This window comes from Heptranchias perlo, chromosome 3 (assembly GCF_035084215.1).
Source record: "Heptranchias perlo isolate sHepPer1 chromosome 3, sHepPer1.hap1, whole genome shotgun sequence".
NCBI lineage: Eukaryota > Metazoa > Chordata > Chondrichthyes > Hexanchiformes > Hexanchidae > Heptranchias > Heptranchias perlo.
In genome coordinates this window covers 47092863-47120467 of record NC_090327.1, presented here as the reverse complement: position 1 = coordinate 47120467, position 27605 = coordinate 47092863, and the positions used below count along the sequence as shown (strand labels likewise).

The following is a 27605-nucleotide window of genomic DNA, read 5'->3' as shown; positions in this document are numbered from 1 at the left end:
GCTTAGGGCATCAGTTGGAGATTTTACCTGGGCCTTATTCACTGGAGATTTCCAGCTGAGTGTGTAAGAGAAAGATATAGCATAGAAGTTTTAATTTTCACCATGCTCCAGTGGGACTACAGTATCCAGAATGTACGAAGATAACCATGTGTTAGATGACAACAAGGTGGAAAATTTACAAATAACTGAAATGGAAAAAAACATCAAAAATAAAAAAAAATTAAATGTTCAGCCTTCAAACAGTTTAAACCATGAAATAAAAATTGTGAGCTAATGTATGTTTGGACTAAAATTCTTTTTGTGTTTGAGAGGGGCCAATATTTGTGTGAGACCAGTTGGAGATGTTTAAGGTACTTGTGATTAGACATTCTGGTTGGAGTCAGTCAGCCAGGCCTGGAAAGTGGAGTGTAACCGTTTGTTTAAGGTGCTGGTCAGAGGGAAAGTCTCCAGTGCAATGCTACACCAATGATCACTGCAGCAACAACTACAAATCCAGCATTGCAATCTAGTGAGAGGGAAAAAAAGTCTTTGGGAAAACATAAATATAAATCAAGTATTTGCATCTTAAGCAAATACTGCAAAATTGTTAATTTCTTAAAGTGTGACTAAGAGGTTTGTGAGGGAAGGGAAGAACAAAATTACATGTGTCTTAGCAACTTTTGTATAAAAGTATATAAGAATATACAAGACCAGAAAAGATCATTGCAATTCATCTAGCCAGTCCGAATGTCTAAGAAATATAATATTCCACAATACTTCTCAGTCCCTGCTATCAAATTTTTTTGCCAGGTATTGACCGAACTCTCTACATAGATAAATAGGAGCAAGAGTAGGCCATTCGGCCCTTCGGGACTGCACCGCCATTCAAAAAGATCATGGCTGATCGTGTAACTCAGCACCCTGTTCCCGCTTTTCCCCATTTAGCATTAAGAAACATATCTATCTCCTTCTTGAATACATCTAATGACTTGGCCTCCACTGCCTTCTGTGGTAGAGAATTCCGCAAGTTCACCACCCTCTGAGTGAAGAAATTTCTCCTCATTTCAGTTCGAAATGGCATACCCCGTATCCTGAGACTGTGACCCCTGGTTCTGGACTCTCCATCCATCGGGAACATCCTCCCTGCATCTAGTCTGTCTAGTCCTATTAGAATTTTATATGTTTCGATGAAATCACCTCTCATTCTTCTAAACTAGTGAATATAGGCCTAGTGACCCAATCTCTCCTCATACGTCAGTCCTGCCATCCCAGGAATCAGTCTGGTAAACCTTCGTTGCATTCCCTCCATGGCAAGGACATCCTTCCTCAAATAAGGAGACCAAAACTGCATACAATACTCCAGATGTGGTCTCACCAAGGCCCTGTATAACTGCAGTAAGACATCCCTGCTCCTGTACTCAAATCCTCTTGCAATGAAGTCCAACATATCATTCGCCTTCCTAACTGCTTGCTGCACCTGAATGCTCGCTTTCAGCGACTGGTGTACAAGGACACCCAGATCTCGTTGCATCTCCCCTTTTCCCAATCTATCACCATTCAGATAATAATCTGCCTTTCTGTTTTTACAACCAAAGTGGATAACCTCACATTCATCCACGTTATACTGCATCTGCCATGTTCTTGCCCACTCGCCCAACTTGTCTAAATCACATTGGAGCCTCTTTGCATCCTCCTCACAGCTCGCATTCCACCCCAGTTTTGTGTCATCTGCAAACTTAGAAATGTTACATTTAGTACCCTCATTCAAATCATTGATATATATTGTGAATAGCTGGGGCCCAAGCACTGATCCCTGCAGTACACCACTAGTCACTGCCTGCCACCCGGAAAAAGACCCGTTTATTCCTACTCTCTCTTTCCTGTCTGTCAACCAATTCTCAATCCATGCCAGTGTATTCCCCCCAATCCCATGTGCTTTAATTTTGCACACTAACCTCTTGTGTGGGACCTTATCAAAAGCCTTCTGAAAATCCAAATACACCACATCCACTGGTTCTCCCATATCTATTCTACTAGTTACATCCTCAAAAAACTCCAGTAGATTTGTTAAGCATGAGTTCCCTTTCATAAACCCATGCTGACTTTGTCCAATGCCATCCAAGTGTTCTGTTATCACATCTTTCATAATAGACTCTAGCATTTTCCCCACTACTGATGTTAGGCTAACTGGTCTGTAATTCCCTGTTTTTTCTTTCCCTCCTTTTTAAATAGTGGGGTTACATTTGCCACCCTCCAATCTGTAGGAACTGTTCCAGATTCTATAGAATTTTGGAAGATGATCGCCAATGCATCCACTATTTCCAGGACCACTTCCTTTAGTACTCTGGGATGTAGATTATCAGGCCCTGGGGATTTGTCAGTCTTTAGCCCCATTAATTTCCCTAGCACTGTTTTTTTACTAATACTGGTTTCCTTCAGTTCCTCCCTCTTACTAGACCCTTGGTTTCCTAACATTTCTGGGAGGTTATTTGTGTCCTCCTTTGTTCTGCCATTTCTTTGTTCCCCATTATAATTTCCCCCATTTCTGACTGTAAGGGACCTACATTTGTTTTCACTAATCTTTTTCTCTTAACATATTTATAGAAGCTTTTACAGTCAGTTTTTTTGCTAGTTTACTCTCATACTCTATTTTTCCCCTCTTAATCAATCTCTTTGTCCTCCTTTGCTGAATTATGAACTGCTCCCAATTATGGCAATTTTATATGTCTCCTCTTTGGATCTAATACTATCCCTAATTTCTTTTGTAAGCCACGGTTGAGCCACCTTTCCTGTTTTATTTTTGCGCCAGACAGGAATGAATAATTGTTATAATTCCTGCACACGTTCTTTAAATATTAGCCATCGCCTATCCACCATCATCCCTTTTAGTAAAGTTCCCCAGTCTATCATAGCCAACTCGCACCTCATACTTTCGTAATTTCCTTTATTTAGATTCAGGACCCTAGTTTCAGATTCAACTACTTCACTCTCCATCTTAATGAGGAATTCTATCATGTTATGGTCGCTCTTCTCTAAGGGACCCCGCACAACAAGATTGTTAATTAATCCTTTCTCATTACACAATACCCAGTCTAGGATCTCCTGGTCTGTAGTTGGTTCCTCAATGTATTGGTCTAGAAATCCATCACGTAAACACTCTAGGAATTTCTCCCCCACAGTATTATTGCTAATTTGGTTTGAACAATCTATCTGTAGATTAAAGTCACCCATGATTATAGTTGTACCCTCCTTGTATGCGTCTGTAATTTCCTGTTTAATGCCCTCCCCAACATCTCCACTACTGTTTGGGGACCAATAGACAATCCCCACCAACGTTTTCTGCCCCTTGGTGTTTCTTAGCTCCACCCATATAGATTCCACGTCGTGATTTTCCGAGACAATATCCTTCCTCATTATTGCATTGATTTCCTCCTTTACTAACAACGCTACTCCACCTCCTTTCCCTTTTTGCCTGTCCTTCCTAAATATTGAATACACCTGGATGTTCAGTTCCCATCCTTGGTCTCCCTGCAGCCATGTCTCCGTAATCGCAACTATATCATAATCGTTAATATCTATCTGCGCTGTTAATTCATCTACCTTATTGCGAATGCTCCGCGCATTAAGACACAATGCCTTTAGACTTATCTTTTTAAGATTGCTACTCATCTTTGTTTTATTTTGCGCTATGACCCTATTTGTTTTTCGCCCTTGTTTTCTCTGCCTTCCACTATTGCTTCTTCCCATTCTGTCTTTTGTTTCCATCCTTGTTTCCCCCTCCTCTGTCTCCCTGCTAAGGTTCCCATCCCCCTGCCATTCTAGTTTAAACCTTCCCTGACAGCACTAGCAAACACGCTGCGAGGACATCAGTCCTGGTCCTGCTCGGGTGTAACCTGTCCCGCTTGTATAGGTCCCACCTTCCCCAGAACCAGTCCCAATATCCCAGGAATCTAAATCCCTCCCTCCAACACCATCCCTGTAGCCACGCATTCATCTGGTCTATTCTCCAGTTCCTATACTCACTAGCACGTGGCACTGGTAGTAATCCTGAGATCACTACCTTTGAGGTCCTGCTTTTTAATTTATCTCCTAATTCCTTAAACTCACCTTGCAGAACCTCATCCCTTTTCTTTAACCTATGTCGTTGGTACCAATATGGACCACGCCTACTGGCTGTTCATCCCCCACTCCAGAATGCCCTGCAGCCACTCTGTGACATCCTTGATCCTTGCACCAGGGAGGCAACATACCATCCTGGAGTCACGTTTGCGGCCGCAGAAACGCATATCTGTTCCCCTTACAATTGAATCCCCTATCATTATAGCCCTGCCACTCTTCTTCCTCCCCTCCTGTGCAGCAGAGCCACCCGTGGTGCCACGAACTTGGCTCTTGCTGCTTTCCCCGATAAGCCATCTCCCCCAACAGTATCCAAAGCAGAATATCTGTTTGAGAGGGAGATGGCCCCAGGGGACTCCTGCTCTACCTGCCTAGTCCTTTTACTCTGCCTGGCAGTCACCCATTTCCTTTCTGCCTGCTTAATCTTTACCTGCGGTGTGACCACCTCACTGAACGAGCTATCCACGATAATCTCAGCATCGCGGATGCTCCACAGTGAATCCACCCGCAGCTCCAGCTCTGAAATGCAGTTAGCCAGTAACTGCAGCTGGACACACTTCCTGCACACATGGTCGCCAGGGACACCTGTAGTGTCCATGACTTCCCACATAGTGCAAGAGGAGCATATCACGGGTGCGAGCTCTGCTGCCATGACTTGCCTTAGATTTACACTGCGTGCACCTCTTGGACTCTCTTCCCACTTTCGGGACTCTCCTTTTACACTGTGCTCGCCTCTTGGAACTCTCCTTTTACTCTGCGCTCACCTCTCGGAACTCTCCTTTTACTCTGCGCTCACCTCTCGGAACTCTCCTTTTACTCTGCGCTCACCTCTCGGAACTCTCCTTTTACACTGCACTCACCTCTCGGACTCTCCTTTTACACTGCGCTCACCTCTCGGACTCTCCTCCCGCCCTCGGACTCTCCTCCCGCCCTCGGACTCTCCTCCTGCCCTCGGACTCTCCTTTCACATTGCGCTCACCTCTCGGACTCTCCTTTTACACTGCGCTCACCTCTCGGACTCTCATTTTACACTGCGCTCACCTCTCGGACTCTCATTTTACACTGCACTCACCTCTCGGACTCTCATTTTACACTGCGCTCACCTCTCGGACTCTCCTCCCGCTCTCGAACTCCTCGTAATTTACATGCAGCCTCCACCATTTCCTTGGCTGTTCATTCCATACATTCATTATCTTCTGTGTAAAGTAGTTAAATCTAAACAGTCATTTCACCCACCCTCTTCTAAGTTATGGATAATTTTACAAATTTATGCTCCCAGCAAGAGATTTGCCTTTTGGGAGCCCATATTAGAAATTCAGGTCAGTGGTGTCCACGGGATTTTAGGCCATTCCACACCAAATCAGAGCACAAGTTGGAATATTACAAGTATTATATCTGTGGGACCCTATATTTTTCAATATCAGTAAGTTGTGTAGTCATGTGATATATTGCTAAAGTAACAATGAGCATTAAACAGTTGGCACCCATGGTAAACATCAGAAACCAAATTGCAGACTATCTATAAGGAATGCAACAGGAGATGTACAAATTTTAATTAAAAATATATATCAAAACTGAGATATTTTTGTCCAATGATGCTTTGGTAACTGTCACTTTTAAACTCAGTCACTATGCGAAGGGAGTTGAGCAGCCAGCTGAAGTCAGTATCGCAAAGTATGTTATATTTGCTCTGGCAACAGATGTTAGACACAGTCTGATGCACGGGGTAATTTTCAACTGCTGGCTGCCCGTTTCTCATCTGAAAAACAGGTGGCTGGCAGTTGAAAATTCTGGGGTGGGGAGGAACCTTGCTGATGTCCCCATTGATGCCCAGGGCTAGCCTAATATGATCTTCAGGTGGACCTATAAATGGACGAGCAGCCCGTCCGCCTGTTTTGGGTGTAAGGCTGCTTAAATATGCAAATTGGGGTCCTACAACTGGTGTTGGACACCATTTGCAATTTTCAGGTATAAATGGGCAGAGCATATGCCATGCACATTTCTCCCACTTGCACCAGGCGGTGAGTGGTCTAACGAGTGAGACCACTGATGACAGCTCAAGAAATGGACCAGAATTTTTGGGGGAGAATTTTGTGAGGCCAGGAGTAGCAGGAGCACTCTTTCTAGCTCCATAAAAATAATGGGCCCGCTGCCAGTCCACGCTCAACCTCCTCCAGGATTGGTGCCTCTCCCAGGCCAAACCTGACAACCATTTCAGCCTGGGAGCCAGTCAAATTCCTGCACTCCCACAACTGTTGAGTTGCAGCAGGGTGGGTAGTTGGGTGCTCGCAGCTCACCGATGTCATTCAAATGAGGGCCGAACCCAAAATGGATCAGGCCTCCCAATGTCAGCTTTCGTGGGCAGTGTGGCTGATCTGTGACTTCCACTTCTATAGAAGTTGAATTTCCCACTCACAATGTTCAATTTTTTTTAATTCATTCATGGGATGTGGGCGTCGCTGGCAAGGCGAGCATTTATTGCCCATCCCTAATTGCCCTTGAGAAGGTGGTAGTGAGCCGCCTTTTTGAACCGCTGCAGTCCGTGTGGTGAAGGTTCTCCCACGGGTGCTGTTAGGAAGGGAGTTCCAGGATTTTGACCCAGCGACGATGAAGGAACAGCGATATATTTCCAAGTCGGGATGGTATGTGACTTGGAGGGGAACATGCAGGTGGTATTGTTCCCATGTGCCTGCTGCCCTTGTTCTTCTAGGTGGTAGAGGTCGCGGGTTTGGGAGGTGTGTCGAAGAAACCTTGGCGAGTTGCTGCAGTGCATCCTGTAGATGGTACACACTGTAGCCACAGTGCGCCGGTGGTGAAGGGAGTGAATGTTTAGGGTGGTGGATGAGGCACCAATCAAGCGGGCTGCTTTGTCCTGAATGGTGTCGAACGTCTTGAGTGTTGCTGGAGCTGCACTCATCCAGGCAAGTGGAGAGTATTCCATCACACTCCTGACTTGTGCCTTGTAGATGGTGGAAAGGCTTTGGGGAGTCAGGAGGTGAGTCACTCACCGTAGAATACCCAGCCTCTGACCTGATCTTGCAGCCACAGTATTTATGTGGCTGGTCCAGTTAAGTTTATGGTGACCCCCAGGATGTTGATGGTGGGGGATTCGGTGATGGTAATACCGTTGAATGTCAAGGGGAGGTGGTTAGACTCTCTCTTGTTGGAGATGGTCATTGCCTGGTACTTGTCTGGCGCGAATGTTACTTGCCACTTATCAGCCCAAGCCTGGATGTTGTCCAGGTCTTGCTGCATGCAGGCACGGACTGCTTCGTTATTTGAGGGGTTGCAAATGGAACTGAACACTGTGCAATCATCAGCGAATATCCCCATTTCTGATCTTATGATGGAGGGAAGGTCATTGATGAAGCAGCTGAAGATGGTTGGGCCAAGGACACTGCCCTGAGGAACTCCTGCAGCGATGTCCTGGGGCTGAGATGATTGGCCTCCAACAACCACTACCATCTTCCTTTGTGCCAGGCATGACTCCAGCCACTGGAGAATTTTCCCCCTGATTCCCATTGACTTCAGTTTTACTCGGGCTCCTTGGTGCCACACTCGGTCAAATTCTGCCTTGATGTCAAAGGCAGTCACTCTCACCTCACCTCTGGAATTCAGCTCTTTTGTCCATGTTTGGACCAAGGCTGTAATGAGGTCTGGAGTCGAGTGGTTCTGGCGGAACCCAAACTGAGCATCGGTGAGCAGGTTTTATATATATATATATATATATATATATAGATATAGAGACTTCAGGATTGTTTTTTGTATTTGAGATGTTATGAGAGTGAATTTGTTTTTAGAGTAGCAACTCTTTTATTTTTTCACTTTGAGGAAATAGATGAAAGAAGGTCATTATTTAATAAATTCACTTCTTCATTTTTTAAACTTTGAGGAAGTAACTCTATTCCCTTTAGAAGATTCAAGGAAAATGTTATGGCAGCGTAGGATAGTCCAGTACCTAATAGCAATTATAGTAAAGGGTATGCTCGATTCCCAGACCAGTTATCAAAACTTTCCCCAGATTTCGAACAAGGTAGTTCCTTCCATTTGCATCCTAGCAACACAGGACACCATAGATACCTGTACATCTTGAGCATCCGGTAGTGCTAAGGGCATTGGGTTAGGGTAGGGGGTGAGAATTAAGATCGGTTTCTGCCGAGGAGTCACTTAGAAAAAAAAATTGAAATATCATTGGGCGGTCCTAGAGCCCACTTGTGCTGCAACAAGGTGCCAGAGCAGATTTCCACTCCCACCCTCCCCTGAGGTTGGTGCCACAACTGCACTGCTAATGGTGTGGGTGCCCACCTGAAATATGCCCACCTCTGACCCTGGAAAGTGGGCCAGAGTTAGAGATATGTCAATGGAGTGGGCAGAAGTTCCATCCTACTCCAGATCCCTGGCTGGCCCTAGTAGTTTAAATGCTAACCAAAGAATTGTCACGTGAAATTACTGACTTAATGGGCACATAACAACAGCTGTGAAATCTCTTATGGACATCATTCAAAATGAAACAGCATTAATCATATGTTGAGAGTAGTAGCTATAAAACAGTTCTTTTATCTTTTACTTAAGAATAATTAAAAAATAGCACACCACTTTGGATTTAATGAGAAAAAAGCAACAGCAACTCTCACAGAATAATGAGGGCACTCACACACTATGATCAGACGTCCTTTGCCAGCATGGTCTAATCCATGTCTTTGAACTTCAAAACCAAGAGCAACTCCAATGTAAACATAAGATTACAAAGTATTGAATTGGACTTTAATCAAAGTACTGTTTCAGATTACCTACATGACATTGCCAGATATCAATGTGAATTCTGATTCACTTAAAGATTCACTCCCTTCAACTTCCCCCCTCAAAAAAAAACAATTATACATATTACCTGATGAATGAAGTTTCTGTTATAGCAAAGTAACTGACATTTTTAGATTCTCTGCAATTTCTCGAACATGATGTGAATGCACAATGGATGGAAAACATGATTGTTAATGATTTCACCGAGGCGCTGTTGAGTTCTGTCAGTGTATATGAAAGAATCTTCCACTAATATTAATAAATATAAAACAGTACCCTTTTAAGATCCTCTGATAAACGCAGCTGACATTTCCTGTTGGTGAATGTCTATGAAAGTAGCATGTCTAAGTATCTAATATGTTGATGAAATAACAAAAGCCCTGCCACAGAATTTTAAAACACTCACTGATCCATCAACATAATTTGACAAATCATGATAGATCTGTTTCCACTAGATGCATTGATGTCTGGTGACATCATTCAAATCCCACATTTGTAAAAAGATTTTTTTGCGAAGCTGGGCATAATGTGATATTGGACTAATAGGCCTTCTGGAGGACCATCTCTGCTGGTAAAAGTGCAGCACTCCCGTATACCCATGGACAAGGATACACGCCCTATTCCAAATCCCTGTGCTTCCCCCCACCCCCACAACACACATCAGAATTTGCAATGCTAGTTACATGAAGTGAAATCCTGGTGGAATTGAGTCCATACAAAATTCTGGCCCCCCAGCAGCTGATCCACCCTATCTGGTCACCAGAATTTCAGGGCCATAGTTTTCATAATTGATGTCAATGTTATATGGATTCCCATATATGGATTACACATGACTACTATATAGGGATTTGGATTTTCAAATGGTGTCAAAAAGTGCTAATTTAATGAAGTAACATTCTTGAAAACCAGAAAGGGGCGGGTCTGAAATGGTAGCAATTTTCAATGCATCCCCGCCCCCAACCCGTTTTTCACTTTCAAATTTGAGCCCATGGGGTCAGTTTCCACATATACGCTGATAAAACCCAGCTCAACCGCTCCACTGTTTTGTGTTGTCAAAATGCTTGTCATAGGAACATAGGAACAAGAGTAGGCCATTCAGCCACTCGTGACTGCTCCGCCATTTGATAAGATCATGGCTGATCTGTGATCTAACTCCACATACCTGCCTTTGGCCCATATCCCTCAATACCTTTGGTTGCCAAAAAGCTATCTATCTCAGATTTAAATTTAGCAATTGAGCTAGTATCAATTGCCGTTTGCGGAAGAGAGTTCCAAACTTCTACCACCATTTGTGTGGAGAAATGTCTTCTAATCTCACTCCTGAAAGGTCTGGCTCTAATTTTTAGACTGTGCCCCCTACTCCTAGAATCCCCAACTAGCGGAAATAGTTTCTCTCTATCCACCCTATCTGTTCCCCTTAATATCTTATAAACTTTGATCAGATCACCCCTTAACCTTCTAAACTCAAGAGAATACAACCCCAATTTGTGTAATCTCTCCTCGTAACTTAACCCTGGAAGTCCGGGTATCATTCTAGTAAACTTACGCTGCACTCCCGCCAAGGCCAATATGTCCTTCCGAAGGTGTGGTGCCCAGAAATGCTCACAGTACTCCAGGTGCGGTCTAATCAGGATTTTGTATAGCCGCAGCATAACTTCTGCCCCCTTGTACTCCAGTCCTCTAGAAATAAAGGCCAGCATTCCATTAGCCTTATTGATTATTTTCTGCACCTGTTCATGATACTTCAATGATCAATGTACCTGAACCCCTAAGTCCCTTTGGACATCCACTGTTTTGTGCTTTTTACCATTTAGAAAGTACCCTGTTCTATCCTTTTTTGATCCAAAGTGGATGACCTCACATTTGCCTACATTGAATTCCATTTGCCACAGTTTTGCCCATTCACCTAATCTATCAATATCCCTTTGTAATTTTATGTTTTCATCTCCACTGCTTACAATGCCACCAATCTTTGTGTCATCGGCAAATTTAGATATGAGACTTTCTATGCCTTCATCTAAGTCGTTAATAAATATTGTGAATAGTTGAGGCCCCCAGACAGATCCCTGCGGGACTCCACTTGTCACATCCTGCAAATGTGAATACTTACCCATTATCCCTACTCTCTGTCGCCTTTCGCTCAGCCAACTTCCTAACCAAGTCCATACTTTTCCCTCGATTCCATGGGCTTCTATCTTAGCTAACAGTCTCTTATGTGGGACTTTATCAAATGCCTTCTGGAAGTCCATATAAATAACATCCATTGACATTCCCCTGTCCACTACTTTAGTCACCTCTTCAAAAAATTCAATCAGGTTTGTCAGGCACGACCTACCTTTCACAAACCCATGCTGGCTCTCTCTGATTAACTGAAAATTCTCGAAATGTTCAGTCACCCTATCCTTAATTATAGACCCCAGCATTTTCCCCACAACAGATGTTAGGCTAACTGGTCCATAATTCCCTGGTTTCCCTCTCTCTCCTTTCTTAAAAAGCGGAGTGACATGTGCAATTTTCCAATCCAGAGGGACAGTTCCTAAATCTAGAGAACTTTGAAAAATTATATTTAGGGCATCTGCAGTGTGCTCACCTACTACCTTTAAAACCCTGGGATGGAAACCATCTGGTCCTGGGGATTTGTCACTCTTTAGTGCTATTATTTTCTTCATTAATGTTGTTTTACTTATGTTAGTTTTATTGAGTTCCTGTCCCCGATTCAATATTAGTTTTCTTGGGATTTCCAGCATGGTATCCTTTTTTTCTACTGTAAATACTGACGCAAAGTAATTATTCAACATGTCTGCCATTTCCCCATTGTCAATGACAATATCCCCACTTTCAGTTTTTAGGGGCCAACGCTGCTCCTGACCATCCTCTTTTTCCTAATATAACTATAAAAGTTCTTCGTATTGGTTTTGATATCCCTTGCAAGTTTCTTGTCAAACATCCAGCCCTGAATGAGCTAAAATTTCCTCAAGTTACATATTGAGAAGACGGAAGCCATCATCTTCAGACTCCGCTACAAACTCAGTACTGTCTCCACTGATTCCATTCCCTCCCTGTCTCAGGTTGAACCAGACTGTTCGCAACTATAGCGTCCTATTTTACGCTGAGCTGCACTTCTGACCCCTTATCCTCTACACCACAAAGACTTCCTACTTACACCTCCGTAACATCACCCATCTCTGCCCTTCCTGAGGACATTTTGCTGCTGAAACCCTCAACCACACATTTTGTCACCTTCAGGCTCGACTATTCCAATGGTGTCCTGGCCAGCTTCCCATCCTACACTCTCCATAAACTTCATCTCATCCAAAACTCTGCTGCTCATATTGTACCCTACACCAAATCTGGCTCACCCATTACCTCTGTCCTTGCTGACTTAAATTGGCTCCTGGTCCTCCAATACCTCAAATTTAACATTCTCATCCTTGTGTTCAATGCCCTTCATGGCCTCGCTCCTCCCTATCTGTGTAACCTTCTCCAGCCCTACATCCATCTGAGAACTCTGCGTTCCTCCAATTCTGGCCACCTGTGCTTCCCCCACTACCTTCGCCGCACGATTGGTGGCCATGCCTTCAGCCATCTAGGCCTTAGGCTCTGGAGTTCCCTCCCTAAACCTCTCTGCCTTTCCACCTCCTTCTGCTCCTTTAAGACCTTCTATGAAACCCACCTCTTTGACCAAGCTTTTATTAAACCCTCCGAATATCTCCTCCTTTGGCTCAGTTCCAGTTACACTTCTGTGAAGAGTCATAGGATGTTTTTCCTATGTTAAAAGGCACTTTATAAATGCAAGTTGTCATTGTAGTAGTCTTCTGGCAGATCACTAGAGGAACGAAGGCATCATCTGAACTCTCCTCATCACTGGGGATACAAAGGGACAAAGGATCACATGGGCAGTTAGGTTTTAAACAAGAGACTATGGGGTCTAAATTGTGCCACGTAGCACCCATTGTGTAGGCACTACGTGGACTCCGAAGGACCTAAAATGGCGTCCGGAATGCACGCGCGTGACATGCGCCGGATGCCATATTGGTAAAGATGTGCAGATAACGAACGCCGGCACCATGTAAAGTAGGGAAAATACATGGTAGATCAGTGTGCAGTGCTGATTTAAAGGGACAGATGCGATTTTGGAACTCAACGCTCCAGCCAACGTACTGTCTTAACCTTGAACAGCTGAACAGGCCTTAAACAGCATGGAGGATCCCCTACCAACACTATTTAAAGGGTTCATGCAGAAGTTTCAGGTTAGTTGATGTGTTATTGGTTCTGGCTGCTTATGCATTTGTAGAGATTTTTGGAGGTCACCTATACTTGAATACTAGGACTAGAGGACATAGCCTAAAATTCGAAGCCAGGACTTGCACTTCTACACGCAAAGGGTGGTAGAAGTTTGGAACGCTCTTCCGCAAATGGCAGTTGATGCTAGCTCAATTGTTAATTTTAAATGTGAGATTGATAGATTTTTGTTAACCAAAGGTATTAAGGGATATATGGAGTTAGGTCACAGATCAGCCATGATCTCATTGAATGTCAGAACAAACTGGAGGGGCTAAATGGCCTACTCCTGTTCCTAATTTCCTATGTTCCTATAATAAAGTTTCAGTACTCTACAGGGAGTGGACTGGCTAGCTGACAGGCAACAGCAAGGGCACTGGCGGAATGGCAGGAGTAGGACAGGAATGCTGTCATTCTGAGAGAGGACAGCAAGTTCACTTTCCATGGAGCCACTGCCACTTCTGCCTCCTGTTATGCGCCACCTTCTCCTGCAAGAAAGCTGGATGTGTGTCGGTGAATGTCCTGCAAGATGTTTGGGTGATGTGGCTGTCATGGTTGAATAGCTGCCAGTGTGTGTGACCTGTGAGTTGTGGGTGTGCGGCTTGCAACAGTGGTATTGTGTGAGGGTGAGAGGAAGCATCTGATTGGAAGAGTTGAGTACTGATTGAAAGAGTTTGTTGGTAGGTGGGTGATGGGAGGTATAGTGCGTGGAGCAGTGGATGTGGCGAGTGGTGCAGTTGGTAGGATATGCCACTTGACAGTTGACCTCATTCACCTTGACTACTTGGTCAAAGCATTGAACTTCTTCCTGCACTGCGTCTATGTTCGTAGTGCTATGCACCTGGCATTGACTTTGCCCCTACTGCCTCCCACTGTCTCGGGAGCATGTGACTGAAGGGCCTCATCCTCACTGCGGATATAGGATGCCCCTCCTTCTGTCCATCTCTTGCACCAAGGTCGCTAGTGCAACATCAGAGAACCTTAGTGCACTCTCTCTCACAGGCCCGGTACAAACTCAGACAGCAGATTGGTGAGGTCTGGCGTGCAGATTGGAGGATGTGGGATTTAGTAGTGCGCAACCTTTATTCAATGTTTTAAAATAACTCAACAGTTTGTAAACATAGGCACGGGACCTGCATCTGTGTTTTACGTGTGTGATGTCTGATCCCCGTTCAGACTCCGTGCGGACCGATATCTTATATTTTGCATATATCAGAGTCCCGCAAATGTTGAGCAGCCCAGTTGTTGCTGATTAAAATTTCCAGAGGTCCCATCATCACCATGCTGCACTTTATTGCAGCACAGATTCACTTCCCAATTGACTTCCACCACTTCCTGCAGCCACAATGCACCTTCCCTTTAAGAGGTGCAGGCTGCCTTTAAGTGGTTCTAGCCAGTCGCGATATCGGGACCCCCTGCTGGTGAACAGCCACTCAACAGTGCATTTACAGCTGGCTGGACGCAGCAATCAGGTAAATCACCAGGCAGCACGAATGTTACGTGTTGCCTGCATCTCAACGACCAGGCACGGGTTAATTGTGCAGCGTGACCCCTGCGCCCAGTTTCGGGGGTTATCCAATATAACCCCCTTAAGCACATAACTTGAGACCTGGAGCTGGAAGCTTAAAAAATGCAGGAGGTCAGTTTTTGTAGTTAGAAGCAGTCTGAAAGAAAGTTAATACCAAAAACAAGTTCGAGCATGAAAGGGACAGGATGTGTGGTTTATTATTTTTTTCGCTATGTTTTCAAGGAAATTGAGATAAGAAGTGGAATTTGCTTTGACTGTTACTCTGTATGTTCACTTTCTATCATTAATTGTTAGGCTTCATTATTTTAGTGTCTGGCCTCGTCTCACCAAGTTTCAATTTATCTTTGAAAGGATTGGAGAAGCACAAGTAAGAGAATGTGCAAAAGATAATTTATCCAGTTCAGCTCACAAGGGGATCCTATTGTTACACCCTTGGGTTACGCTTTCATAAAGTTAGATATTGGGCAGTGTGGCACATCAGCACTACTGTATCCGAGAAAATATCGATGACAGACCCTAAACCTGTAACATCTGTCTCTACCCTAGAAACGCTCAAGCCAATTATATATTGCCTCTACCGCAGTCCCAGCTGAGATCAGCTAATGCAACATAAAATAGCAATAAAGTCTGGAACCTTCCTGATTTGCATGGTTTAGGAGAAGATAATGCGTTACACCTTTGGGAATGTGACACTCGAATTTGAATAACATGAGGTAGAATTTCCCTGTTCTTTCATTGTAACTTCATCGGAGGATCAGCAGAAACCCCGAAGAAATGGCATAAATGGCCGTATACACTGTTTCTCCAGGGTTTCCGTCAATGTTCTGCCAAAGTTACAGCAGGAGATCAGAAGAACCCCTGTGAAAATTCCGAGCGCACATTTCCAACAAAGGTCATTATTTTTTTAACAATCTTTGTGACTGGCCCAAGGATAGAAAAGGACCTGTGAACTCTATCACTGAACTCTCTTAATTAGGGGAGAAAATCAACATAAAATAAAACTGCATGTTTGGGGAATTAGCGATTCTGCAGATGTTACCCTTTTGTAATTCTTAGCCAGTGAATCTTGCTGAATTTTCTGTAACTATTAATATTATTGACCTGGAAATTCTGGGGCCCTACTCTACTGGTGTAAGTCTGATGAAGTGGACCCGCCCTGCCCTCGTCCAAAGCTATAGACCCTGTTCCAAATTCTGGGGATGGGATTATTTGCATAACTGGGTACATTAGTAGCAGACGCTTCTGCCTGAGACAATCTGCTCTTTTCAGGTGGAACAAAGTCCTGTCAAGACCCAAATGGGCTGAAGAAAAAAAAATTTTTTTTTAACCCTTCTGCTCCCACTGGAGCCACTCCAACCAAAGAAGGTAATTGATCCTTTCTGCGATCAGTTATCTTATTCTATTGAAGGTCTTGCGCCTTTCAAAAGGTCTCAAAGGGACTCGCACCAGGATGAGTTCACTTGAGATCCTTCAAGGGCATGAAGGGAGGAATTCCAATGGAAGACCAGGAACACCCCCTGACATGACCCCTGACTAGGAGGAAGTGGGAGCAGGGGCACGTGGATGTAATAACCGTCCACCTGACTGAAATTTGAAAGATCTAGTCCAAATGGGGCAGAATCCTGACAGAGTCAGGATATGGTCCATTATCTATGACTCCCCCAGATATAAATGAGACTTGCACCGTCTTCAGCCCTAGGGATTTTGGGTCACTATCCTTAAATTATTTGTTGTTTCCTCAGTAATAGCAAGAATGATAAACTAACATTTTTGTTTCTTGCACATGAACATGTAAACATGAATGACATAGTGAAGACTAAATGCCACCTTTCAGGTTTAAACGGATACTGTTCAGAAGGTCATTCCTATTTTTTGTTTTCAGTTGACTCTTGGAGACAGCTTTGGCACCTTGGAACCAATTCCAGATCAGCAATTAACTAGCAGGGTTCTATCGGTGTTCACAGAAGCCAACTGTGAAATCCTCAAAATTTCCACCGGACAATATGAACATGTAAAACAGGTGAGTACATTGTTTAACTCTACTGACAATTGTTTGACTCTGAATTCCTCTTTTTTTCACAATTTTAACTGTCTGAACAAGAGAGCCAACAAGGAGTCACAAAAATGCTCTTCTTTTGTATTGAAGGAAATAATACTACACAATCACGCAGTGAAGCAAGAGCTGATCCAAGCCTGTCCCTTTTATCACCAATGGCCAAAACTGTCCCTCAATGCACTGGTTGAGTTAATTAAGTGGAAGAAATTTCCAGAAAATTATGGTTAGTGACCTTATTTAAGTGTGTTTCACTGCATAGATTTACTTGAGGCAATGCTAATCAAGTAATCAAATCATTGATTATTATTTGAAGAGACTGTATCATTTAATTTCCTGGTACAAAACATCTTCTAACGTAAGGCATATACCAATCTCCCATAATAATAGCTGGCCCAATGTACTCCTTTTGGACACTGACTCAAAAATTGAGAGGACAATATCCAATTTGGTCAAAAGCAATTTCATAATTTTTCCTCCAAGAAGAATGGTGGTTCACTTCAATATTTCAAGGGCACAATTTGGGGAAAACTCCTTTGAGGGCAGTACCTTTGATAAAATGTATTCCCAAGATAAAGAGTGTACAAAAGAATGCATTTCTTTTTTCTCCTATCTGGAAGGAGAAATAACTGGAAGTCTGCTGGGGAAATGACCATGATAAGACTTACAGCTGGAAGAGAGCTTCTTTGGTCCATATAGCAGATCCATCAGTGAACAATATTCATTGAAGAAGTGTTGATAGGCATTCTTCCCAACACTCACAAGATATATCAGAATTTTAACATTCGCATACATGGAAACGTCTTTAATCTGTCATATAGGTAGGACTAATGGATTGGCCCAGTCTGTAAATAAACATACTAAGGGAGAAAAAGTGAATTTGTGGAAAAAAAAATGATGGACAGATGCTTTTTTTCAAAAAAACATTTTCAATGACTTAATTAGTTCATTTATGTTTTTTTTTGATTGATAGATTTTTGTCATTTCCCATAGCTATTGACTTCTGATTTGTTATGCCCAAAAGGATTTTGACGTCTTTTTTGAGCGATTTAATTGGTTCAGTTTTAGTTACAGAGTTCTGTGGGGTAGATTTTAACTTGGGCAACCTGGAGTAAATGGGCTGTAGTGGCTCGAGAAAAGCTTACTTACCGCATTTACGCCAGCGCTTTGGCAGTCGCCACCCTCAAAGAGGCTTTCTGCTGGACGATTAGATCACCTTATCTCCCAGTCTTGCTATCTTCAGGGATCCATGGACATGAACTCCAAGATCTCTCACTTCCTCTACACCTGTCAGTATCCTCACACTTATTGTGTACTCCCTTGCCTTGTTTGCCCTCCCCTGTTTCAGCCATTAGATTGTTTCAATATGCAAATTAGGTTCCTATGGTGCACATAGGATCTCGATTGCAGTTTTGATGAACAATTGAGCAGAGGATGAGTTGAACACACTGCCCAGTTTTAACAGGCAGTACAGTAGAAAAAGCACCAAAAATGGTAAGTTTAAAATTAATGTGCTGCATTAATTAGGGCCATCTCAGTGTTGTGAAAGGGGTGCAAGCAAGACTGGAGGGATTTTTTTTTATTCGTTCATGGGATGTGGGCGTCGCTGGCGAGGCCAGCATTTATTGACGATCCCTAATTGTCCTTGAGAAGGTGTGGTGAGCCGCCGCCTTGAACCACTGCAGTCCGTGTGGTGAAAGTTCTCCCACAGTGCTGTTAGGTAGGGAGTTCCAGGATTTTGACCCGGCGACGATGAAGGAACGGCGATATATTTCCAGGTCGGGGTGTGACTTGGAGGGGAACGTGCAGGTCGTGTTGTTCCCATGTACCTGCTGCCCTTGTCCTTCTAGGTGGTAGAGGTTGCGGGTTTGGGAGGTGCTGTCGAAGAAGCCTTTGCGAGTTGCTGCAGTGCTTCTTGTAGATGGTACACATTGCAGCCATGGTGCGCCAATGGTGAAGGGAGTGAATGTTTAGGGTGGTGGATGGGGTGCCAATCAAGCGGGCTGCTTTGTCCTGGATGGTGTTGAGCTTCTTGAGTGTTGTTGGATCTGCACTCATCCAGGCAAGTGGACAGTATTCCATCACACTCCTGACTTGTGCCTTGAAGATGGTGGAAAGGCTTTGGGGAGTCAGGACGTGAGTCACTCGCCACAGAATACTCAGCCTCTGACCTGCTCTTGTAGCCACAGTATTTATGCGGCTGGTCCAGTTAAGTTTCTTGTCGATGGTGACCCCCCAGGATGTTGATGGTGGGGGATTCAGTGATGCTAATGCCGTTGAATGTCAAGGAGAGGTGGTTAGACCCTCTCTTGTTGGAGATGATCATTGCCTGGCACTTTTCTGGCACGAATGTTACTTGCCATTTATCCGCCCAACCCTGGATGTTGTCCAGGTCTTGCTGCATGCAGGCATGGACTGCTTCATTACCTGAGAGGTTGCAAATGGAACTGAACACTGTGCAACCATCAGCGAACATCCTCATTTCTGACCTTATGATGGAGGGAAGGTCATTGATGAAGCAGCTGAAGATGGTGGGGCTTAGGACACTGTCCTGAGGAACTCCTGCAGCAATGTCCTGGGGCTGAGATGATTGGCCTCCAACAACCACTACCATGTTCCTTTGTGCTAGGTATGACTCCAGCCACTGGAGAGTTTTCTCCCTGATTCCCATTGATTTCAATTTTACTAGGGCTCCTTGGTGCCACACTCGATCAAACGCTGCCTTGATGTCAAAGGCAGTCACTCTCACCTCACCTCTGGAATTCAGCTCTTTTGTCCATGTTTGGACCGAGGCTGTAATGAGGTCTGTAGCCGAGTGGTCCTGGCAGAACCAAAACTGAGCATCGGTGAGCAGGTTATTGGTGAGTAAGTGCCACTTGGTAGCACTGTAGATGACACCTTCCATCACTTTGCTGATGATTGAGAGTAGACTGATGGGACGGTAATTGGCCGGATTGGATTTGTCCTGCTCTTTGTGGACAGGACATACTTGGGCAATTTTCCTCATTATCGGGTAGACGCCATTGTTGTAGCTGTACTGGAACAGCTTGGCTAGAGGCGAGGCTAGTTCTGGAGCACAAGACTTCAGCACTATAGCCGGGATGTTGTTGGGGCCCATAGGCTTTTGCTGTATCCAGTGCACTCAGTCGTTTCTTGATATCACGTGGAGTGAATCGAAATTTGAATAGGAAGTTGGTTGGGAGGTGGGAGATATAGAGATAAAGGATATATACTATAATTGCAGGATTAATGAGGAGGAAAGCTGTAGACTGCAGGAAGATGTCAATGGACTGGTCAGGTGGGCAGAAAAGTGGCAAGTGGAATTCAATCCGGAGAAGTGTGAGGTAATGCATTTGGGGAGGGCAAACAGGCAAGGGAGTACACAAGAAATGGGAGGATACTGAAAGCTGTACAGGAAGTATGGGACCTTGGAGTGCATGTCCACAGATCCCTGAAGATAGCAGGACAGGTAGATAAGGTGGTTAAGAAGGCATATGGAATACTTTCCTTTATTAGCCGAGGCATAGAATGAAAGAGCAAGGAGGTTACGCTGGAACTGTATAAAACACTGGTTAGGCCATAATTTGAGTAGTGTGTACAGTTCTGGTCACCACATTACAGAAAGGATGTAATTGCACTAGAGAGGGTACAGAGGAGATTTACAAGGATGTTGCCAGGACTGGAGAATTTTAGCTATGAGGAAAGATTGGATAGGTTGGGGTTGTTCTCTTTGGAACAGAGGAGGCTGAGGGGTGATTTAATTGAGGTGTACAATATTATGAGGGACCAAGATAGAGTGGATAGGAGGGACCTATTTCCCTTAGCAGAGAGGTCAATAACCAGGGGTATAGATTTATAGTGATTGGTAGAAGGATTAGAGGAGAGCTGTGGAAAAATCTTTTCACCCAGAGCATGGTATGGGTCTGGAACTCACTGCCTGAAAGGGTGGGAGAGGCAGAAACCTTCAACTCATTTAAAAAGTACGTGGATGTGCATCTGAAGTGCCGTGACCTACAAGGCTACAGACCAAGTGCTGGAAAGTGGGATTAGGCTGGGTGGTTCATTTTCAGCTGGCGCGGACACGATGGGCTGAATGGCCTCCTTCTGTGCCGTAAATTTTCTATGATTCTAGGATTTGACAAGTGGTGTTCCTCAAGGATCTGTTCTAGGGCCTCAATTTTTCACCATATTTATCAGTGATTTGGAGGAAGAAATAGAGAGATGTATATCCAAGTTTGCAGATGACAATAAGTTGGGTGGCACAGTGAGCTGTGCAGATGGGAGCAGGAAGGTAGAAAAGGACATTGACAGATTAAGTAGTGGGCAAAACTATGGCAAATTAAGTTTAAGTTGGGGAAATGACAAGTCATCCATTTTGGATCCAAAAAGACAAATTGGAATATTTTCTTAATGGTGAGAGACATTTTTGGGTGTCCATGTACTCAATTCACTAAAAGCTAGTGCACAGGTACAAAAAGCAATCCAAAAGGCTAATGGGATCTTGGTCTTTATCTCAAGTAATGCTTCAATTGAATGGATTCTTGGTCAGACCCCATCTGGAGTATTGTGTTCAGTTCTGGGCACCTCTCCTCAGGAAGGATATATTGGCCTTGGAGGGGGTAAAGCGCAGATTCACGAGAATGATAAGAGAGATGGGGGGAGGGGTTAGAGGGTTAAATTATGCAGATAGCTTGCATAAACGTGGTTTGTATTCCCTAGAATATAGAAGATTAAGGGGTGATCTAATCGAGATGTTCAAAATTATAAAAGGATTTGATAGGGTAGATAAAGAGAAACTATTTCCTCTGATGGGGGAATCCAGAACAAGGGGGCACAATCTTAAAATCAAAGCCAGGCCATTTAGGAGTGAAATCAGGAAACACTTCTTCACACAAAGGGTAGTAGAAATCTGGAACTCTCTCCCCCAAAAGGCTGTGGATACTGGGTCAATTGAAACTTTCAAGACTGAGGTCGATAGATTTTTAGTAGGTATGGGTATCAAGAAATATGGATCAAAGACAGGTAAATGGGGTTGAGGTACAGATCAGCCATGACCTAATTGAATAGCAAAACCAGCTCGAGGGGCTGAATGGCCTACTCCTGTTCCTATGTCAGGAAAGATGGGTGCAGAGCTGGGAGGCGATTATAGGTTCATTGTCCTTTGAGATGACCATAACCATAAGACCATAAGAGATAGGAGCAGGAGTAGGCCATTTGGCCGCTCGAGCCTGCTCCACCATTCAATGAGATCATGGCTGATCTGATTTTTACCTCAACTCCACTTTCCCGCCTTTTCCCCATGTCCTTTGACTCCCTTGCTGATCAAAAATTTGTCTAACTCAGCCTTGAATGTATTTAATATCTCAGCCTCCACAGCTTTTTAGGGTAAAGAATTCCAAAGATTCACAACCCTCTGGGAGAAGAAATTCCTCCTCATTTCCGTCTTAAACGAGCGACCCCTTATTCTGAGACTATGCCCCCCTAGTTTTAGATTCCCCCATGAGGGGTAACATCCTCTCAGCATCTACCCTATCGAGTCCCCTCAGAATCTTGTATGTTTCAATAAGATCTCCTCTCTTTCTTCTAAACTGCAATGAGTATAGACCCAACCTATTCAATTTTTCCTCATAAGACAACCCTTCTATACCTGGAATCAACCTAGTGAACCTTCTCTGAACTGCCTCCAATGCAAGTATGTCCTTTCTTAAATAAGGGCACCAGAACTGTACGCAGTACTCCAGGTGTGGTCTCACCAGCACCCTGTACTGTTGTAACATGACTTCCCTGCTTTTATACTCCATCCCCCTAGAAATAAAGGCCAATATTCCGTTTGCCTTCCGGATTACCTCCTGCTGTATGTTGACTTTTTGTGTTTCATGTATGAGGACACCCAGATCCCTCTGTACCGCAGCATTTTGTAGTATTTCTCCATTCAAATAATATTTTGCTTTTTTATTTTTCCTCCCAAAGTGGATGACTTCACATTTTCCCACATTATATTCCATCTGCCAAACTTTTGCACATTCGCTTAACCTGTCAATATCCCTTTGCAGACACTTTGGGCCCGATATTACCATGGTGGCGGGTTCGCGGCGGGGGATAGATTGGGTGTGTGGGTAACGCGCCCGGTGAAATCAGTCTGCTCCGTGCACAATCGCAGGCTGATTGGATCCATTTACCTGTTCTTCCGGGTTCCCCGCTGCTGAGCTGCGCGGCGGGCGGACTGCGCATGCGCAGTAAGGTCTGTCAGCTGGAGGAGCTCTATTTAAAGGGGCAGTTCTCCACTGACTGATGCTGCAAGAAATAGGAAAAATTACAGCATGGAGCAGCCCAGGGGTTTAATGATGCCTCACTCCAGCTCTTATTGGATGGGGTGAGGAGGAGGGGGGAGGACAGAGATCTTCCCCCCGGCGGGCAGGAGGAAGCGGCCTGCCTCTGCCATCAAGAAGGCTTGGCTTGAGGTGGCAGAAAAGGTCACCTGCACCACCAACATATCGCGCACCTGCATACAGTGCAGGAGGTGCTATGATGACCTAAGTAGGTCAGCTAAAGTGAGTACACTTGCTCATTCCCCTACACTCCGTCTGCCACATCACGCCCCCACCCCACATCTCCTTCTGCACAGCCAACACTACTCTGTCACATCACTCCTCACACCCACTCAAACCTCATCCTCATCTTACCTGCACTTACTCACCTTGCCAGTACTCATCCCACCACTGCCACTCAACCCAATCCTCATACAATCTCATGGCTCTATCTCTTACTCACCCTCTCATGCATCTCTTTCACAGTCAGCCTCACTCAACCTGCCACTACCTGTGCTGCAGCCACAGAGCATGCATCACATATGTGCAGTAGGAAGCGTAAGGCAAACGTGTCATGAGCATGAAGGGGATGCACAAGGGTGTTTGAGGGCTTGTCATGGTTTTTACTTATATTTAATTTCTGATCAATTCACATTACATATTATATTGTCACCACTACTGCCACGTCTTTGCGAATCTTGTCTGGTTTGTGCAATAATGCCCTTTCCTGAGGATCACAATGAAGACCCACAACTGATGCCATCCATTGTGTCACTGCAGAGTGGGTGTAGGTGTATTTGCAGGGCTCTTTTGTGCAGACGACTGAGAGACGTCGGCGATGTCCCCGATGGCACCCTGGAAGGATGCGTAGGAGAAGTTGTTGAGGGCAGTGGTGACTTTGACAGCGACAGGTAAGAAGATGGTGCTCGGGCCAGCCGGGTGCAGCTCGGCATGAAGGAGGCTGCAGATGTCCACGACTACATGTCGAGTGACTCTGAGCCTCCGTGTGCACTGCTGCTCAGAGAGGTCCAGGAAGCTGAGCCTCGGTCTGTGGACCCTGTGGCGTGGGTAGTGCCCTCTGCGACGCATGTCTCTCTGCGGTTGCCCTCCCTCCTGCTGTGCAGGTGGATGTGTCACAGCACCGTGTTGTGGAGCTCCACGTGTCAGAGGTGGATGGCGTGGCCGGCAAGGCTGGTGATGCTGTTCACCCTCCGAGGAGGTCATGACTGCAGCTACGGCGGCCCCCATCTGGAAGATGTACATCTAAGGGGGTCCCAAGGTTGGTACATGTGTCTGGACACCGGGGTAAGTGTGCAAGTTTGTGAATTTTATTGTTAGGAGGAGGGTGGTGGAGGCCAAACTTTGTCCAAAGTGACAGAGTGGCCTCCTGCAATGCGTGAGGGTCTCCCCCCCCACCTGTCAAATGGACCTTTGCAGCTGCCACAGGCTGATGGCTGCAACACGTCCATTTGAACTGGGAGTATTTCCCCCAGTACGGGAAACAGTCCCAGTCAGTTGCAAAATCCCATCCCTGCTAAAATAACAGATCAATCAGGTCTGTAAACAACCTGTTCAATTACCTTAAGTGGCACCCCTCCGGCTTTAATTGCCGGCGGGAGTCCCACATGCGGGGGCTGCGTGCGCATGTCAGCGCGTCAGTGGGGAACCCGGAAATGGGGCGGGTTGGAGCCGGGCTCCTGACCCGCCCCGGGAATCCCCGATTTTCGCAGCCCCCCCGCCACGAACGCACCCGATCGCGGGTGCGAAAATCGAGCCTTCTGTGTCCTCATCGCAACTTGCTTTTCCACCTATCTTTGTATCATCAGCAAATTTGGCCACGAGACACTCTGTTCCTTCATCGAAGTCTTTAATATATATTGTAAATAGTTGAGGCCCCAGGACTGATCCCTGCGGCACCCCACTAGTTACAAATTGCCATTTTGAAAATGACCCTTTTATCCCGACTCCTTGTTTTCTGTTAGTTAGCCAATCCTCTATCCATGCCAGTATATTGCCCCCAACACCATGAGCTCTTATCTTGTGCAGTAATCTTTTATGTGGTCCCTTATCAAATGCCTTTAGGAAATCCAAATATACTGCATCCATTGGTTCCCCTTTATCCACCCTGCCCGTTACTTCCTCAAAGAACTCTAATAAATTTGTCAGACACGGTTTCCCCTTCATCAAACCATGTTGACTCTCCTTGATTGTATTATGAGTCTCCAAATGTCCTGCTACTACTTCCTTAATGACTGGTCTATAGTTACCTGCTTTCTGTCTCACTCCCTTCTTGAATAGGGGTGTTACATTTGCAGTTTTCCAATTCGCCGGGACCTTTCCAGAATCTAGTGAATTCTGGAAGATGAAAGGGAGGTCAGAGATGGGATAGCATTTGGAGGTGTTGGATGGATTCAGGGTGGGAGTATTGACAGAAGTTTTGAAGGGGAGAGGGACTATGCCTGAGGAGAGGGAACCATTGATAATGTTAGCCAGCATGGGGGCCATGAAGGCGAATAGGATGGTCAAGGTTTGAGTGGGAAGGGGATTGTGAGAGGTGGGTCTCATGGGCGAGATGATCTTCGAGAGGTTGGGATTAGGACAGAAAATGAAAAGAGATGGCATTCTGGATTGGAACGGGTGGGAGACTGGGAATTAATGGGGGGTGGTGGGCAGATAGCTGCAGGGGAGTAAGCTGCATGGATAGTCTTGATCGTGGAGATGTAGAAGTCCAGGAGAAATGAAGCAGTTCTATCTTGTTTTGTTCTCTTGGCTGTCCCTTTAATTCAGAGCATACTACCCACAAAGTTGAAAAAGGCACTTGCATTGTCCCAGACTATATCACTATATCACTTTGCAAAGTTTGTGATTATTGTTTCCATGATAACAGGATTGAGTGGAAGACTAAGACTCAATTTCACATATATAGGGGTGTAGATTCGGCTGCGTAATGCCCGTTGTGTAGGCACTGTGTGGACTTCTAAGAACCCAAAATAACGTCCGTGATGCGCACGCACACTTCCGGCGTGACGTGTGCAAGGCACCATATTGATAAAGGCGTTTGTGCACGCACATTTAACGAACGCCGGCACCATGTAAAGTAGGGAGATTATGAGACTCTGTAGTAGACCAGTGTGCAACACTGATTTAAAGGGACAGATGCGATTTTGGAACTACTCGCTCCAGCCAACGCACTGTCTTAACCTCGCACAACTGAACAGGTCTTAAATGGCATGGAGGACCCCCCGCCAACAGCGCTATTTAAAGGGATCATGCAGGAGTTACAAATTAGTTGCTGGATTATTGCTTCTGGCTGCTGATGTATTTGTACCTGTTTTTGGAGATCTCCTATACTTGAATACTGGGACGAGGGGACATAGCCTAAAAATTAGAGCCAGGACTTTCAGGAGTGAAGTTAGGAAACACTTCTACACGCAAAGGGTGATAGAAGTTTGGAACTCTCTTCCGCAAACGGCAGTTGATGCTAGCTCAATTGTTCATTTTAAATGTCAAATTGATAGATTTTTGTTAACCAAAGGTATTGGGGATATGGAGTTGGGTCACAGATCAGCCATGATCTCATTGAATGGTGGAACAAGCTGGAGCGGCTAAATGGCCTACTCTTGTTTCTATAATAAAGATTCAGTACTCTACAGGGAGTGGGCTGGCTAACTGACAGGCAACAGCAAGGGAAGTAACAGAGTGGCAGGAGTAGGACAGGAATGCTCTCATCCTGAGAGAGGACAGCAGGTTCATGTTCCATGGAGCCACTGCCACTTGCTACCTGCTGTTATGTGTCACCTTCTCCTGCAAGAAAGCAGGATGTGTGTCGGCGAGTGTCCTGCAAGATGTTTGGGTGATGTGCCTGTCATGGTTGAATAGCTGCCAGTGTGTGTGTGACCTGTGAGTTGTGGGTGTGTGGCTTCCAACAATGTGTGAGGGTGAGATGAAGTATTTGATTGGAAAAGTTGAGTACTGATTGAAAGAGTCTGTTGGTAGATAGGTGATGGGGGGGTGTAGTGCTGAGCAACCTTTAGTCAATGTTTTGAAGGAACTCAACAGTTTGTAAACATAAGGACAGGACCTACATCTGTGTTTTATGTGTGCAATTTCTGAACTCCGTTCAGATCTGTACCTTATATTTTGCAAATATAAGAGTCCCATAAACTTTGAGGAGCCAAGTTGTTGCTCATTAAAAATTCCAGAGTTCCCATCATCACCATGCTTCACAATATTGCAGCACAGATTCACTTCACCATTGACTTCCACCACTTCCTGCAACCATAGTGGACCTACTCTTTAAGAGGTGCAGGCTGCATTTAAGTGGTGCTAGCCACTTGCGATATCTGGGCCCCCAAATTAACCCCCATGCAGACTTTGGTTCAAAAGTGGATATAACTGCCTGTTATTTTTTAATGAGGCTGGCAGTTATGAAATTCTAACAAGCCTTGGCAACCATTCGAGGGGCGTAAAAAATAGTTAAGAGTTGCTAGTGGGTCTGAATCAAACAGTTTAGAATTTTCACAGAGGGACAGGTAGACAT

General features: G+C 44.8%; 1 protein-coding gene across 1 annotated transcript in view; it reads left to right on the top strand.

Annotated features, from left to right (window-relative positions):
• cnbd1 (cyclic nucleotide binding domain containing 1) overlaps nt 1-27605 on the top strand; it is a 155544-nt gene that overhangs the window by 68508 nt on the left and 59431 nt on the right. Inside the window, 2 exon segments of the mRNA XM_067975348.1 lie at nt 16587-16724; nt 16851-16983. Of these exon segments, the coding sequence (XP_067831449.1) occupies nt 16587-16724; nt 16851-16983 (271 nt within the window).